Source organism: Hibiscus syriacus, unplaced genomic scaffold (genome assembly GCF_006381635.1).
Source record: "Hibiscus syriacus cultivar Baekdansim isolate YM2019G1 unplaced genomic scaffold, ASM638163v2 tig00112699_pilon, whole genome shotgun sequence".
Classification (NCBI taxonomy): domain Eukaryota; kingdom Viridiplantae; phylum Streptophyta; class Magnoliopsida; order Malvales; family Malvaceae; genus Hibiscus; species Hibiscus syriacus.
In genome coordinates this window covers 460206-478596 of record NW_024063387.1, presented here as the reverse complement: position 1 = coordinate 478596, position 18391 = coordinate 460206, and the positions used below count along the sequence as shown (strand labels likewise).

At 34.1% G+C, this 18391-nt stretch overlaps 1 protein-coding gene and 1 pseudogene across 1 annotated transcript; both read left to right on the top strand.

The window, feature by feature from the left end:
* The first annotated feature begins 9827 nt into the window (after positions 1–9827).
* Positions 9828–13888, top strand: LOC120182631 (protein WVD2-like 4). Its single transcript, XM_039187555.1, has 9 exons — positions 9828–10233; positions 10607–11131; positions 11219–11830; positions 12006–12064; positions 12150–12212; positions 12469–12568; positions 12657–12728; positions 13019–13129; positions 13493–13888. Exons 1-9 carry the CDS (start codon positions 10165–10167, stop codon positions 13748–13750), a joined length of 1869 nt encoding a protein of 622 aa, XP_039043486.1. The 5' UTR covers positions 9828–10164; the 3' UTR covers positions 13751–13888.
* An 806-nt stretch (positions 13889–14694) lies between these two features.
* On the top strand, positions 14695–17610 carry LOC120182648 (annotated as a pseudogene).
* The last annotated feature ends 781 nt before the right edge of the window (positions 17611–18391 follow it).

The window sequence follows — 18391 nt, the reverse complement described above, 5'->3', positions numbered from 1 at the left end:
TCCGAATGCATTGGCTATGTAAGCCGAATCAATATATAAGAATTGTCCTAGGAGGTAGGAACGAATTCGGTTTTTAACACAAGCGGCATTAGAATAGAAAATACGAACAAGTTGATGGTAGACAATGGGTTCAAGATCAAAAAGTTTGTCAAATTTCCACTCTTGTAAAAGAGGAAGATATTTAAAATTAATATCTAACATAGCTTGACGAGAAGGAATACGTTCTTTTCTAATTTTGTAAGAGTCGAAATATTGATAATACCAAAAACGATGATTTCTAGGACCAGGATGATTAAAGCACGAATTTTGGATAGTCAAATTAGGATCAATGGGATTAGGATTAGGAATTGGATTTTCAGGAATATGAGGAGGATTTGGATGTGGATTTGGTTGACTGTGTGAGCGACTAGATGACGACCTAGCACGTTTAGGATTGGACATGGTTTAGGAAATCGGAATAAAATGGATAACCTGCAATTTAGAAAATACATGTATGCAATTCAATCAATCCCAAAACTCAATTGAGTCCTCAATATTTCAAGGTTCTCTAAATCAATCCTAATGGGCAAGGTTTTTGAAAACTTTTGAAAAATACGATTTTGAGAAACAATATATGTATAGTTTTCATAACAACAACATAATTCAATCAAAACACAATAATTTGAAAAACATTTTTTTTAATTTCAAAAATTTCAAAATTATTAAAAAATTCTTGTGTTTTTGATGAAATTAGTTGTAATACCTAGTTTCTAATCACTAAACAATCAATGCCCGATCTAAAGTTCAACCTAGAACTAATTAAAACTAGTTCTATGTTCATAAATTGATGAAATAGAAGTTTTGGAAAAAATACCTTGAAGGATTTCGGATTTGAGTGAGATTAGATGAAGTTTGCACGTTTTTTTATGATTCCATCAGGTTTAGAAGATGATATTTGAAGTGAATTCCGATTAAAAACGTTGATTTGAGGCAAGAATAGAGATTTGAGAGAGTAGAGGGAAGAAACAGCATGAAGAGAAGAGAGTTTGAGCAAAGAAAATGAGGTTTTGTCCGATAAAACCAGAACCCAGGGGGGTATCGATTCCCCTGTGGGGGGTATCGGTTCCCCTTCAAAGGGGGAATCGATTCCCTCATGGGGGTATCGATTCCCTCTGAACTAATATGCTAAAATCCTATTTTAAACACACAAAATGCTAAATTAATTTTCTCTAGTGGTATTGGCAACTCATATATTGAAAATTAATCATATCAAATTATTCTTTAAACGATATTTGAACATAAAATTAATTTTTCATCAAGAATCATAAACTCCCCCTAACTAATAGCAATGAATGCAATTAAAAATTAGCATTTTTCATTTAGTCTTAAAAGTGCTAAAATTATTTTAAACACTAAGTGAAGATAGGTTGGTTAAACCTAATTCTCTCCTAAGTGTCCAAAATCTTTCCTTGTCTAAAGGTTTTGTAAAGATATCCGCTAATTGGTGCAAAGTATCAACAAATTCTAGAACTACATCTTTCTTAGTGACATGGTCTCTAATGAAGTGATGTCTTGTTTCAATGTGCTTAGTTCTAGAGTGTTGGATGGGATTTTTAGTGAGACAAATAGCACTAGTATTGTCACACTTGATAGGAATGGTACTAATTTCAATTCCATAATCAAAAAGTTGTTGTTTCATCCATAAAACTTGTGCACAACAACTACCAGCTGAAATGTATTCGACTTCAGTTGTAGATAATGCAACACAATTTTGTTTCTTTGAAAACCAAGAAATCAACATATTTCCAAGGAATTGGCAAGTACCGGAGGTGCTTTTCCTATATAATTTGCTTCCTCCATAATCTGCATCAGAAAAAGCATGCAAGCTAAAGCTAGAGTCTCTAGGATACCAAAGACCTAAACAAGTAGTGTCCTTAAGGTATCTAAAGATTCTTTTAACAGCTAGTAAATGTGATTCCTTAGGGCATGATTGAAATCTAGCACATAAGCAAACACTAAACATAATGTTCGGTCTACTTGCAGTTAGATAAAGTAGAGATCCAATCATTGACCTATATAATTTAACATCTACACATTTACCTCCTTCATCTAAGTCAAGCTTTGTTGAAGAGCTCATTGGAGTGCCATGAGGTTTGCCATTTTCCAGTCCAAACTTCTTGAGCATATCTTTGACGTACTTAGCTTGATTGATGAAGATGCCATCTGTTCTTTGCTTGATTTGGAGTCCCAAGAAAAATGAGAGCTCCCCCATCATACTCATTTCGAATTCACTTTGCATTAGCTTGGAAAATTCTTGGCAAATAACATCATTAGTAGAACCAAATATTATATCATCAACATAAATTTGAACTACTAATAAATCTTTACCTTTATGCTTTAAAAACAATGTAGTGTCAACATTCCCTTTTGAAAAACTTTTTTCAATTAAAAAATTTGACAATCTTTCATACCAAGCTCTTGGAGCTTGTTTTAAACCATAAAGTGCTTTTGTCAATTTAAGAACATGATCCGGAAATTTTGAATCTTCAAAACCTGGAGGTTGTTCCACATACACTTCTTCTTTTATAAAACCATTTAAAAATGCACTTTTAACATCCATTTGATATAATTTAAATTCATGAAAACATGCAAATGCTAGTAACATTCTAATTGCTTCCATCCTAGCTACGGGAGCGTATGTTTCATTATAGTCTATGTCCTCTTCTTGAGTATACTCTTGTGAAACAAGTCTAGCCTTGTTTCTCACTATATTACCACTCTCATCAAGCTTATTCCTAAATACCCATCTAGTACCTACAGTAGATTTATTACTAGGCCTTTCAACTAATGTCCATACTTTACTTCTCTCAAATTGATTTAACTCTTCTTGCATAGCCATAATCCAATGTTCATCATTTAATGCTTCTTTAATATTGTTAGGCTCTATGCATGAGATAAATGCAACATAATTACAAATATTTCTAAGAGAAGATCGAGTTGTTACCCCTTTGGATGGATCACCTATAATTTCACCATCCTTGACATAGTTGTACTCTACTGGATAAGATACTTCCCTTTCTTCAATGGTTGGATTCTCAAGAGGATCATGAGTTTCCTCATTTTTTTCGTTTCTTCCTTTGATGATGGTTCTCCAACGTCATGTCTAACGTCATTTGTATTTATAACACCTACATCATCATTCACACAAGAATCCTTCCTCGGAATGGGATTATCATCAAAAACAACATGTATAGACTCTTCTACAACTAAAGTTCTTTTATTAAATACTCGATAAGCTTTAGAATTTAAGGAATAACCCAGAAAAATTCCTTCATCACTTTTAGCATCAAATTTTCCAAGGTTCTCTTTTCCGTTGTTTAAAACAAAACATTTACATCCAAAAGGATGAAAATAGTTAATGTTAGGCTTTTTATTTTTGAAAATTTCATATGGAGTTTTCTTTAAAATTGGCCTAATCATTACTCGATTTATAACATAACAAGCGGTATTTGTGGCTTCCGCCCAAAAATATTTTGGCAAATTATTTTCACAAAGCATGGTTCTAGCCATTTCTTCTAAAGTTCGATTTTTCCTCTCAACAACTTCATTTTGTTGAAGGGTTTTAGGTGCTGAAAAATTATGGCTAATACCATTAGAATTACAAAACTCAATAAATCCAAGATTTTCAAATTCAGTGCCATGATCACTCCTAACACTAGTTATAGAGTAACCTTTTTCATTTTGGATTATTTTTGAAAATGTGATGAAGTGTTCTAATGCTTCATCTTTAGTACTTAAAAATAGAACCCAAGTATATCTAGAATAGTCATCTACCAAGACAAATGCATATTGTTTTCCACCCAAGCTAGTAGTCCTAGTTGGCCCAAAAAGATCTATATGGATCAATTGTAATACTATACTAGTTGATACGTCATTAATGGATTTAAAAGAAACTCGCTTTTGTTTTTCTTTAGCACAAGCATCACAGATTTTATTATTATCAAATTTAAGCTTAGGCAACCCTCGAACTAAATCACCTTGAATTAGCCGTTGCAAAATACTCATACTAGCATGTCCCTAGTCTCCTATGCCATAACCAACTATCATGTTCATCCTTAGCCACTAGGCACAAATTAGTCATATCAGTAGAATCTAAATGCACCATGTATATGTTTCCTATTCTATGACCAACAAACATAATCTGATTAGATGCAATGTCAATGACTTTACAACCATTAATATCAAACATGACATTGAATCCTTTATCACAAAATTGACTAATACTCAATAGATTATGCTTTAATCCATTCACATATAAAACATTCTTAATTTGTATGGAAGAGTTATTATCGATAGTACCAATACCTTCAATGTGACCTTTTGAATCATCACCAAAAGTCACTTCTCCTCCACTTTTGGCGTTAAGCTTAATGAACCGACTTTTGTCTCTGGTCATGTGTCTTGAGCATCCACTATCAAGGTACCATGAGTTTGAATTTGTTTCCCGTGCCTTGTAACAATGCTCATTTTCCTACAAACATAGATTAATTTCTAATTTTTGGTACCCAAATTCTTTTGGGTCCATATTCATTAGTTTCCAAAATCCTAGTCCTCTTCGGTATCCATTTGTGTAGGATATCCTTATTTTTAGTAGTAATGAGCTCCTTAGGAACCCATATACTTCTAACGATTTTTCTATTAGAGGTTCTTTGGGGACCTCTATGATTGTAGTTTTTCAAACTTTTTCTAACAAAGTTGGATTTTGAATTTTCTCCACTTTCAAAACATTTTGTTCTAACTTTATCAAAAGAAGCTTTAAGATCATCAATTTTATTTTGATGATCATCATTGACCTTTGAAAGTAAATTTTACAAATCTAAATTTTTCTTTTCAAACTCTTCTAGTTTGATTTGCAAATCTTTGATTTTACTTTCAAGATCGTTGTTGGTTTTGGATATGAGTTTATTTTCATTTTTCAATTTTGAAACATCATTTTTATATTTTAAAAACAATTTCTCATAATCCGAAGCCAACCCATTATATTCTTCTAATAGCTCATCATAGGATAAATCATCAAAATCAGATGAGTTAGAGGTTACCTTAGAATCTTCCTCGAATGCCATCAAGCACAAGTTTGCTACTTCTTGTTCCTCTTCATCGAAACCTTCTTCATCGCTCCATATAGCCACATGAGCCTTGTGCTTATTCTTTGATTGACCCTTCCTCTTTAATTGTGGGCAATCATATTTGACATGCCCTGGCTTTTTGCATTCATAGCAAATAATCGGGTCCTTTTCTTTTGGTTCATTTTTGAGGCCTTCATTTCGTTTGAATTTTCTTCCTCGGTAAGGTCTCATCATTTTTCTGAACCGTTTGGCAAACAATGCCATTTCCTCGTCATCGTCATCCGAATCACTCTAAATTTTTGTGGATTTGAGAGCAACTTCAATGTTTTTCTTCTTCTCCTTTGGTGTCTCTTCAATCTTATCAAGGTCCACCTCATCTTCAAGCATCATTTCATGAGTGAGGAGTGAACCGATTAGCTCTTCAAGAGTTAAGGATGTTAGATCCTTAGACTCGATGATTGCCGTCTTCTTTGATTGTCACAAATTTGGGAGGGAGTAGACTAACTTCCTCACAAGCTTTTCATTTGAAATGATCTATCCATATGATTTGAGACCATTGATAATCATTGAAAATCTATCCGTCATAGCTTTGATATCTTCATTTGGTTTCATCCTGAAATTTTCATAGCTATGCGTTAGAATACTAATTTTAGATTTCTTTACCTCATCGGTACCTTCATGAGTGACTTGAAGTTTGTCCCATATTTCTTTGGCGGTTGTACAAGATGAAACTCTTCTGTATTCATCTGGTCCAAGAGTACAAAATATGATATAGATGGCTTTGGAGTTGAGCTGGAACATTTTTATCTCTCATTGACTCCATAATCTTGGATGAGTGAGAGGCTTGAAGTATCATTCTTCTACGACATTTCATGCTCCCATGTCACTTGCTCGAATGAAGTAAATCATTCTATTCTTCCAATAGGCATAGTTAGCCCCATATAAGAAAGGAGGCTTGTTGACGGGCATCGAATCGAGACCGGAGTCGAAGTTTGAAGCGGAGGCCATTGACGACTTTGATTATCGATATAACTCTTCCCGAATCGAATCAAGAGGAGATTAAACCTTCAAATGAGTTAGGCTCTGATACCAATTGTTAAGTTAATCGATTGATGGAATTGGCCAAGAGGGGGTGAATTGGCAATAAAATTTTGGTAGAAGCTTTTGTAGAAAATTGAAAATAATTGCACATCGATTTAGAGTGGTTCGAATTTCTCAACCAAAGTCTACGTCCACTACCTTAGCTATCCACACTAAGGATTTTTCACAAATTCACTAATTTGTCTTTCTTTTGAGGAAAAAGAGTAACCTTACAAACCCTCAAGAATTATACCCCAAATTCTTGAGAACACTTTCCCCCAAAGAGAACAATACAAATTTGCAAACTTACAAGGAAATCCTCACAACGTAGATTGTTTGCACAATTCTAGAACAAAGAAAAGAACACTAAAAAATGAATACAATTGAGCACAATAAGTGTTCTTGAAAGCAAAATGAATATTGAATGAAAAATAGGCTTGAAATTCTCAAACTTGAGGTTTGATTATTTCTCTTTGATTCTCTCTTGATTCTAGTTGCTTGATGTTTTCTTGTTGTTGATCAATGGCTTCTAAGCTTGCTTAAATACACCTTGAATCACTTCTAAATGTTGGGGATGATTAGAGAATATAATATAGCCGTTTTAGTGTGAAAATAATTAATAAAACAGCTTGGAGCGTGGGGGGAATCGGTTCCCTAAGTGTAAAATTCAAATATTTCGACCGTTACACAGGGGGGAATCGGTTCCCTCCGAGCATACTGGAATTCTCGGAGCCAAACCATTCAGGGGGGAATCGGTTCCCTCTGAGCAATCTGGAATTTTTGGCTTTGAAATGGTTCGAAATACTTTGTAAAATTATTTTGAAATTGTTTTAAGATTAAAAATTAATTTTACACTTGAGTAAGGATTAAAAATGATTTTTGAAAGATTTAGAGTAATGTTTTGATATTCGAATAATTATATCGAATATACTTAGAAAACCTTATTGCACAATCTTAAAATGCATTTAACTTAATTTGTTATATCGAAATATCAAAATGTTTTCGAATTTGTTGATTAATTATTTATTTAAAGTTTGAGTTTTGATCATTAGATGATAACTAAGCTTAAGGAAAGCTTAAGTTATCTTAAAATCAAAAGATAAAAGAGTTATGATAGATTAAAGAAAATAGGTTTTTAGGTGGAATTTTGAATAAGAAGGTTTAAATGAATTTGACTTGTCATCCATGAGAATAAGAAGTTAGAAGTGTTAGAATTAAGTTTGGATAACATGGAAAATTTGGTATGATTCTTAACCTTAAGAATTTGGATGAAATATGGGAGATTATAAAGTGTTGGAATGATAGAAATTAGTTAAAGTTGTTATAGATGAGTTTAATAGCATAATAAGGATTTTATACTTGAAAATTTGGGTGAAGTATTGATGAATTTCGAGTGAAAATAGCCTATTTTGGACAGGTGTATCGATACACTATGAGTATGTATCGATGCACTAAGACAATTTTGAAGGTGCATCGATGCATTAAGGGGCGCATCGATGCATGGGAATTTCAAAGCTATTTTGTGTACCGATGTACCCATAGTGCATCGATACACCCCTATAGGAAAAATGGAATTTTGGTTCATTAAATTAGCCTAAGTTGTTAATACCAAGTTATAAGGTTTAGGCTTTTGATAATTGTTTCATAAATTATGTTTATGTAGATATTGAGCCTAAACAAGTTCCAGAACAATCAAAGAGTTAGGATCGAATCAAATCAAGGCTAAGGTGAGTGCAATTTAAATGGTACTTATACTATTGAACGAACATTGGCTTACGATGAGCCAATGATGGAGTTACTATGGTAAGAAGTGACTACTAAAATGTTATTTGATTTGTGATGCAATCATAACATTATTTATGAATGTTTGAATGCATGATTTCATAAGTGATTATAGGAACATGTAATATTAGATACGTGAATTCAATATAAGTGAATTACATGAATAAATGAAAATATGACATAAGTTATCTAGCATTGATACATGAAATATATGTAAGTATGTACATGAATACATGTATAAGTTTATATGTTATATATGTTTATTATATGCACATGTGATATATGTTATATGATATGAAATAAATGTTTACACATACATATGGTATGTGACAGAAGAAAAGAAATATGTGATTATAAGATCAATGATTACACGTACATGTGATACGTGACAGAAAAGAAAGATATGTGTTTATAAAAAGAAATGATATGAATAAGTGATGTGAACTGTTATAAATTATCATGTCCATGTTATGTGATATGAGAGCTAGGGGTATAGTTGACATGCCAAGGGTCGAGGGTTTACCTATGTTCTTCGGGACATATGGACTGTTTACCTATGTTCTTCGGGACATATGGACTGTTTACCTATGTTCTTCGGGACATATGGACTTTTTACCTAGGTTCTTCGGAATCTATGGACTGGTCCTTCGGGACATTTATACGAGCTGTGGTGACAGCATAATTGTGCACAACCTCAATGTACTCACATACCTTAAGTTCTCACTGGTATACATGGGCTAATAAAGAGACTAAACAAATATACTGAAGGTGATATGCATATGTGATTTGATATATTAATAGAAATATGATAGTATATGTGCATGTATGTAATTTAATATTTGAAATGTTTTATGATTTTTATTATATGTTTTATATGTCTCACTAAGTCAACTACTTAGCGTGTGATTGTTTCACACGTAGGTTCCGAGAAGAGGAAGATTGATAAAAGTTATGCAAGACAGGTCAGTTGCTCCTTTCCGAAGATCAGATCAGAAAAGAAATGTATAGTATGTATTTGTAATAAGATCAGTGGTTGACATGTAAATAAAATATTAAATCCGATATGTTTTAATCGGTTTTGAAAAGTCATACGATTGAGTTTTGTAATTTTTTAAATGCGTATATGTAATTGATATTCGAATTTTTTCACTGTTCATAGTAATGTTCATTACTGTTCACGGTACTGTTTATTAATGTTCACGGTACTGTTCATATCGTATAATGCTGTTCATAAATACATATTTTTTTTCAAAATTTTATAATGAAACATAATTTAATAGTATTTATTGTATTTCCTTAATATAAGCTCAAACGTTTTGATATTTTGTAAGAATATGGTTTTAAAAGTCAATGTGACATCTCGGACTCGTATCCGGATCGAATACAGGTTGGGGTGTTACACGATAACTAATATTAAGATTGACATCACCACCGGCTAAATAAAAACAAAGGAAAAGAAGAAGACAACATAATAATATTGAGAGAAAAATTAAGTTAAAAAAGACTGCCAAAAAATTATCAAAATAGATAAAATTTTCCATTAAATAAATATTCTTATCAATCATACATATTTCATTTTATATAAATTTGAATTTCAATATAGAGTTTTTTTCCTGACCAACCAAACGCATATTGATTGGGGAAGTAGTTGACCAATCTCAATCAAAGGCAAATGGAAAGAAAAATGTAAACGGGGTAGCCCACATTTTCATGCATAATTGCAGACAACAACCGTTGCAAAACCTATTTTCTCTTAAAGCCCTTAATTATTTGCCTGCGTCCACCAATTCTTTATTTCCTTTTCTGTTAATGGCTTCAAAATTCAAATTCAAGTAATTTAATAGAAAGGCTTTCCAGATACTCTAAATCCATCAAGTCCCCACATTTGCTCCTTTTCTATTCTTTGTTTTCTCTCACTCTTGTCATTAATCAGCATGAACTAGCCGTAATGATCTCAAAAAAAAAAAAAAAAGGCAAACAGGAAATAAAAAGGTGCTTTCTTTTCTGGAGATTGAAATGGACCCATTACCATGAGGCTAATCTTTTCAAACAACGGTTAGATTCGAAGAGGAGGAGCTTGTCTTTGGTCCTTTTTTTTTACTTGCAGAGTGACTGTGACCGAGAAGAGCAGAGCAAGTGAGAAGGAAACTACAGAAGAAAAGAAAAAAATTCCGGGTTTTTTTTGTTGGTTTTAGAAATGGATGAATCTGCTTGTCTCGTTAGATCGTTTTCCAATCCTGAAGATGTTTCTCGTGAAGTTAAAGAGGTTGGTTTTGAGAACAAAGCCTGAAAAATTTACGGATACAAAGATGGTTCTTTTAGGTTTACTATTTCCTTTTTCTTTTTTTGCTTAAATGGATTTTCTTGATTCAGTTTTTTTTATTTGGACTTGTTTTGTTAATGGGACTATGGTGAAATGATTACTCATGGAAAATCTGGAGGAAAAAAGATTAGGGATTTTAATGGTCGCTTGCTATCATTTTCTCAGTGACCAAACGCAGCATACTTGAGATTCCAATGATTACCCTAAGAAAATTGTCTAATTATGGTGTTTTTTCTCCATCAATCTTTGAGCTTGAAGCCTTCTTTTTATTCTTCCTGTTTGAGTAAGGAAACTGATGGTCGATTTTGAATCGCAGGGTGACCCGGCTCATGGCCAGATTCGTGCACTCACAGAATCGATATCTTTCGGCAGATTTATGTCGGAATCATTGGCATGGGAGAAATGGTCAACATTTTCTCACAATCGTTACTTGGAAGAAGTCGAAAAGTTTTCGAAACCGGGATCTGTTGCTCAAAAGAAGGCTTTTTTTGAAGCTCATTACAAGAGACGAGCTGCAATGAGAGCTGCGGCTTTGCTCGAGCAAACAAATATTGTCACTAATGATGCCTCTCAAATGGATTTAGCCAATTCGAACATGCCTTCAGCTGCGAATCAACGCGAGAAAGATATTTTCGATGCTGAGATAACTAATACTGCTTATGTAGATGCAGGCAAACATAATGTTTTGAGAGAAAATGATGTTACCAACGTGGAACAAGGTCCGAAGGTGATGGAAGAAGATGTGAATATGGAGGTATGTCAGCAGGTTGAGAATTTGAATGCTTTCGAAAATGTTGAAATCCAAGACAAGATTATGGGAACCCCAACGAATACCCCGAAGGTAATGTTTATTTAAACAAGTTTCTGTTTCATTCTTCCTTTAAATCGGGTTTTTATTTATGTTTATCCTCATTATGGAACACTACAGAAACGTGATGAGCCAAAGAACTCGACTTCATCAAGCAAGAAAAGACGAACAAATTCTTCATCAAAGGCATCTCTTCCTAGCAGAGCATCTAAATCTCCATTACATCCTTCTAAACGAAAGGTTCCAGGACTAACCAGGAATGATGCTGATGTTGTTACGTCCACTGGAAACTCAAATGAGAAGAAGAAAACAATGCTGAGCCCGCTCCACACGTCAATTAATTTTGCTTCCAGTTCCGGTAAAAGTGAAAAGACTTCATTAAGAATGTCGAGAGAGAGTGCAACTCCTCCACAAACACGAACGAGGGTATTGAAGAAAGCTGCTGACCAAAAGAATTTAGCTTCATCAAGTGAAAAAAGACAATCAAATTCCACTTTGAAGTTAACTAATCATGGTGGAGTATCCAAACTAGCAATGCCTAGAATCGGAAATGAGTCAAATAACCATACTTTTATTAATAAGAAGCCTGCATTAGACTCAAATGAGCAGAGAAGAATAACTCAAAATTCCCTTCACATGTCGATGAATTTCTCTACACCAGCTGGTGAAGCCACTAAAACATCACCCAAGATATCCAGAGAAAGTTCTAATCGGCTACGAACTTCATCCAGGGTAATTTTTTTGAGGGTGACAAAGTAACATATTTATGTTCACAAGTGAAAAATTAAAATATTGTTTGACATTGTTTTATTTAGAATTTTTTCGAGGGTACCAAATATTTAGGAAATAAACATGAAGTAATTTAGACATTTCAAATGATTTAGACAGTTTCATTCACAAACTGCAGGCAACTGTTGATGCGGATTCAAAGCATGCTTCCAAAGTTATTCAATCACGGGATAAAAGGTAATCTTCACTCCCAAAATGTCTTTGTTGACACTTCGTCTAATCGATATCCCTTTTGCTTACATGATTAGACCTATATCTACAGAACTATATCAGTAAATAAGTATGTTTCAGCCGCAGGAGACAAGAGATGGCCACCCATCTCCAAGTAAGAGTTTTTACTACTTAATCTTTTACGTGTTTTGCATACTGGTGGTCTGAAAACTAATCAAAGTTATTATCGGAAGCTACCAAAAGTGCATTGTGCGATACATATGCAAAATCTAATTTCAAAGTGCAATGGCTTCAGTGTGTTATTTCCCCGATATTACTTTATAGACTGGGTTGCAGATACCATTGAACTAATTACTGAAATCCATGTCTTATATGAACCTAATAATTATTCTGTATTCAATGTGTGGCAGCTGCTCGAAATCTTCCAATGCAAGTGGAACCAGGGCAAAATTTATTAGTTCGTGTCCATTTAGTTTCAGGAGCGAAGAAAGGGCTGAAAAACGGAAAGAGGCAAGTCTTACCATTACATCTTTCTCATGCTTTTGTTGCTATACTTTCAAATCATACCAAGCTTGGTGTTTCCCGTGCTCCATTCCAGTTCTTTAAGAAGCTAGAAGAGAAAAAGAATTCAAAGGAGGCAGAAAAATCACACATGCAAGTAAAATCAAAGGTACTACAAATCAGACAACCTTATTAGGATGTTAATACAAAAGTGTAATTGGTGAAACCCTGTGGTTCCTAAGTCGAAGCTCATAAATTGCAAAGAAGTGAACCAATCGGAGAATCATTTTAATGTTAATACAAAAGTGTAATTGGTGAAACCCTGTGGTTCCTAAGTCGAAGCTCATAAATTGCAAAGAAGTGAACCAATCGGAGAATCATTTTAGATGTATACTCAGTGTGTGTGCTTATAATTGTTTTTGCTTTGCATGTGAAACTGATTTATGGCCTGATATCCAGGAGAAAGCAAAGAATGACTTGAATAAATTCAGGCAAAGCACTGACGTAAAAGCTAGATCAAATGAAGGTTCATGCCATGGATCACATATCCCACACAATTACGTTAAGAAGGTTCTTATTGCTTAACTCTTAACCGACTTTCATTTGACACTGACAATGATACAATGGAATGTGCTGCTTGCCTTTTTATTTTCTTGAACAGCTTAACCATTGGTTTTGATTTTTGGTCTCTATACATTGAAAAGAATTAAAGTTAGCCTCAAGTTACATTGTCAGTTGAACACTCATATACTTTGAAATCCTTTATTCTCTTGATGGTCAGTAGGTGCAGAGGCATACTTAACTCTGTCCTGATTTTCCCCGAGTTTTAAATTAATTGAGTTTGTGTAACTGCAAAAGGATGATGTTATATGTTTTCTACCATGCCTACAGCGTTTGTGCTGTCGATCTGACAGTAAATTTTATGCCATGCAGATAACTTCAAGTTGGCCTCAATCACCAAAACAAGAAAGGAAGCCATCTCACAGCACAGTGCAGAATGCAAACCCGAGACCTCCAAGATGGCCTTCCATTAATACTGAAAGCTCTAAGAATGGACTGATGAAAAATAATAGGACATCGGGGACCTCATTGCCGAAGAAAAGGCATGAAAATGCTTCCCCCAATATCCAGGTTTCAGTTGGCAAAGTTATAGAAACTGGAGGATCAATAACCGGTGGGGGCAGCCAATGACCTTTTAAGTTCTTTTAGTGACAAACAGTTATAGAAACTGAAAATAATGTTGTGAGATAGAATGGGATAGATATCAAAGTGTAGTTTGTAATTTTTCTTTAGTGCCAAATTTCACACAAGTCCTAGGTACAATTTTGTTTGGAACCTTAGCAATCATTCCGCACATAAAAAGTTTGCTGGCTGGTTATGTGGTATTGTGGTTTGGATTATGTTAGCTGTTTACGCTAATTCTTAGAGGAGTTTATATCCATTCTTGAACTGTTCACGTCGATTATACGTGCACGTTAATACATCAGTTGCATATTCCAGGTCAGAAAACTTATAACAGTATTGCAGTAGAAGTATCATGTTTAACGTTTTATCGCCATTTGTATTATACATGATTTTCAACATCCAAGTCCGCACTGTTTATGGAAATGACTTCAAGCTACGTGAACGGCCCTTGATCGATTGCTTAATAATATGACGTGATTACAAGATGGTATCTGTTTAAATCTTTCTTAATCATAGACAATATACACATAATTTGTAAATTTCTCTCTTTTTTTTCAACTATCAATTGCCCATAACAGTTTATGATAGCTATTTAGAACTTAAGGTTTTGTTTAAAATTATTTAGGTAACTAAATCTACTAAAAATTAGCAAAAGATGGTGGGGATGCTTATCGAAAAAGAAGCATTAAATTCAAGTAAAGACAGAAAATCAAGTTGGGTCAAAACTCAAAAGCAAAATACAAAGTTATTAATGGTTTATTTAAATAATGCCATGTTTGTGCTCTTTTTTTATTATTATAATCATATATTTTAAATTTTATATTTATATAAATTTCAATAAGTTAATCCTTTGTATTATAAATTCGAATATAATCATGATATTTAATTGTTACTGCTAATATTCTATGTTCCACTTCAAGGTTTGTTACGTTATGAGATCTTGTAATTCTATGGCCCATATTCTAGCTACGTGGACTCTTAGGTCTGATAATACTATGTACTTTGACTCGATTTGTCATGAGCTTATATCATGTGTTGTATTCAATGATTATGGTTATGGTAATACAAGTTCTTAGCACTCTTTTCTCCTTATAAGCCTAAAAGGGAAAAGACGAAACTACCCTTTGTCTTGGGGGTAACTACTCCATTTTTTACTATTAAAAAATATATAGAAAACTATTAAATTAGAACTCCAAATTTTAATTTATTTTCATTTTGCTCCCCTCATTTTCTATAGTTGACTATATTTCTCCTTCATTTTTATTATGTTTGACCTCTTTTAAGTTGAAATCCTGATTCTGTCCGTATAAAAGAGGTTTATAACGAGGTCGTTTTTGTTAAAAGGAAATCATTATTGCGTTCTCTTACCTTCTTTGTGGATGATTTTTTCATGGCCAACATTAGATGGTAATAAAACGCAACAGTTAACTTTCTCCGATGGTATGGTAATTCTAGGGACCACATACAAATATTATACTTGTTTAATAAAATAAAATAATAGTGTGTTATCAATTCTTTCTAAACACGATTAGTACGATACACTTTATATGCGTATTCGGTATTTGTAATTAGTACCTTTTTATTCTTTCCTTATAAATTACATATGATATCCTCGAATTATGACATTCATTTTAAATTAATCTTTAAATTTTAAAATGTTTTATATCAATCCTCAAATCATGGTTTCATTCTTAATTAATCCCTAAACTTTAGAATATTTTGATTGTGGCCTGCAGAGTTTATCAGTATAGATTGCGGAAGCACAAGTGATTACACTGATCCAAGTACTGGGCTTTCATGGAGTTCAGACATTGATACCATGAAACACGGGAGCCAAGTGTCGGTCGAAAACACTTCGGGAAACTCGGTTCAGTATCGAAATCGAAGAGACTTTCCTTCGGACAACAAGAAGTATTGTTACAATTTGAGGACCAGGGAGAGAAGAAGGTACCTTGTTCGTGCAACGTTTTAGTACGTAAGCCCTGGAGATGTCGATGCATACCCTAAATTCGAGCTCTACTTAGATGCAACCTTGTGGGGGACTGACAATTCAAGATGGCTCCAGAACATATGTGAATGAAATGGTCATAAGGGCACCTTCAGATTCAATTGATGTTTGCTTATGTTGTGCAACAACCGGTTTTCCCTTCATTTCGACACTCGAGCTTCGCCCCTTGAATCTTTCCATGTATGCTACTGATTTTGAGAATGATTTCTTCTTGAATGTGGCAGCTAGAGTGAACTTTGGTGCTTTGACAAAGGTTTAGTGAGGTAAATTATGATCTGCTAGGGTATCTGATAACTGTTTGACGTTTTGCTTCATTTGCAAATCGCAAGGCATTTGATCGATATCTGTGTTGATTTATGAAAATCGAATTTGCATTTATAGGTACCCTGATGATCCATATGACAGATTTTGGGAGTCTGATCTCGATAGAGGCATAATTTTCTTGTAGGAGAGGCTCGTGGAACAGAACGAATCAAGACGTCGAAGAACATTGATATAAGAACCAGAGAATATCCGCCTGTTAAAGTGATGAAAACGGCTGTTGTTGGCACCGAAGGAAATCTTAGCTACAGATTGAACCTCGAAGGCTTCCCTGCCAATGCTCGAGCCTATGCATACTTTGCTGAAATTGAAGATTTGGCTCCGAATGAAACTGGGAAATTCAGATTGCGAGAGCCTTACATCCCTGATTATAGCAATGCTGTGGTAAATATAGCTGAGAATAGCAACGGGAGCTACACGCTTTATGAACCGAGTTACATGAATGTCACGCTCGATTTTGTTCTGTCACTCACTTTCTCCAAGACCAATGATGCTACTCAAGGACCGCTCCTTAATGCAATTGAGATAAGTAAATACCAGCAGATTGCTGCAAAAACTGACAGGCGAGATGGTAAGATGGCCTTGGGGTGTTTTGATTTCATTTTAACTTTTGATCGTATTGCATATTAGCGTGTACGTTAAAAGAATTTGCTTTATTCAGTGAGCTAATAACTCATCATTTTCTCGATTTGCTAGTGACTGCTCTCGATGCCATTCGGAATATCGCTGCCAGAAGCGTTTGGGCAAATGAAGGGGGTGATCCTTGTGTATTAAAATGAAGCGTTTGGACATGGGTAAATTGCAGTCCAACAACACCACCAAGAATAAATAAAATGTAATGCACTAGAACTCGGTAAAGTTCCTGTTCACTTCATAACTACGTCACACTTCACCGCATTACCTTTGATTATTAAAACAACCTTGTTAAGTTCTTTTTAGACCAGTTACTCTATTGTTCATAGAATTTGATGGATTTTTTAAACCGCATTACCTTTAATTATTAAAACAACCTTGTTAAGTTCTTTTTAGACCAGTTACTCTATTGTTCATAGAATTTGATGGATTTTTTAAACCTTAAACAGTGCACTGTCAGGACAGAATCTGAAGGGCCAAATTCCATCCGAGATTAATCAAATGGGGGGATTGATTGAGTTGTAAGTCCTATTCTTCAACATCTCGGTTTTGATCTTCACGAATTTGTCCGATTAGCTTCTACTGAAAAGCTCCCATCTTCTGTAGGTGGTTGGATTCCAACTCCTTAATAGGGCCATTACCTGATATGAGTAGCCTTATTAATCTGAAAATTGTGTAAGCTCTCCAGTCTTCACTATGTGCAATACATGTATACGCAATAATTTTGTTTAGGAATTCAGAATTGGCATTTCATTTTGGTGCTTGTTCTCTAGTGAGCTTGTCCCGACTCACATCCTTTACCGGTGCTTGCAGACATGTGGAGAACAATAAACTTAATGGCTCACTACCTTCGTACCTCGGTCGTTTGCCTATCTTACAAGCGTTGTAAGTAGAATTCTCGATTTCGTATCTCCTATTTCCATATCATTCAAAAGAATTAGATGCTTTGTTTTTAACAAAAATGCTGTTAGAAGCAGATAGTTTAGGCTTAATATTAGACGCTATGCTAAGCTTAAGAAAACTCATCATAAGACTATTCGATCTCTCCTAGTTCTCCCACAGTTTCTTGTCTGCCTCCGGACTAGTATCAGTCAGTTTAGTGAGCTCATCCAAATTTCTTATGAAACTTTTAATAAGAAAAAATATTCAAATTTCTTATGAAACCTAAATTGGTAATTTAATTCCTATCAAATCTGGCTATGAGGCCAAATGTTAAAATCAATTAATCTTGCATGCGAAAACAATTAACATATAAGGATTGTAGTAAAAACAGAAAGAGATGAAAGACATAATTTTCATTCAAGTAAAAACCTGCTTAAATACATCACAAATAACTAATAAGCTGAAACTTCTACCCATGTTTCCATGTACTGCCACTAACATAAAACATGGCAACTACTTAGCTAAAAAACAACAACTAAACTTGATTAAGTAAAATGCATAACATACTCCTAAAAACTAGGATAAGTTGCAGCCACTAGAGATATTTTCAACACTCCTCCTTGAATCAGTAGCTACAAACTCCTAAAGCTTTTCTCAATGATTCAAACATGCTCCTTGGAAGAGCCTTAGTAAATATATCAGTCAGCTGGTCATTTGTGCTGCAGTAGAGCAAAAAAACTTCACCATTCTTCTGGACTTCTCTAAGAAAATAAAGTTTAATGTTGAAGTGTTTGGTCTTTCCA

Bases quoted from the DNA above. Each gene is read 5' to 3' on its own strand.
- LOC120182631 (XM_039187555.1), top strand. From the start codon at position 10,165: ATGGATGAATCTGCTTGTCTCGTTAGATCGTTTTCCAATCCTGAAGAT. The intron at 12,213-12,468 runs GTAAGAGTTTTT...AATGTGTGGCAG, and splicing joins AGATGGCCACCCATCTCCAA to CTGCTCGAAATCTTCCAATG. The intron at 12,569-12,656 runs GCAAGTCTTACC...GCTCCATTCCAG, and splicing joins GGGCTGAAAAACGGAAAGAG to TTCTTTAAGAAGCTAGAAGA.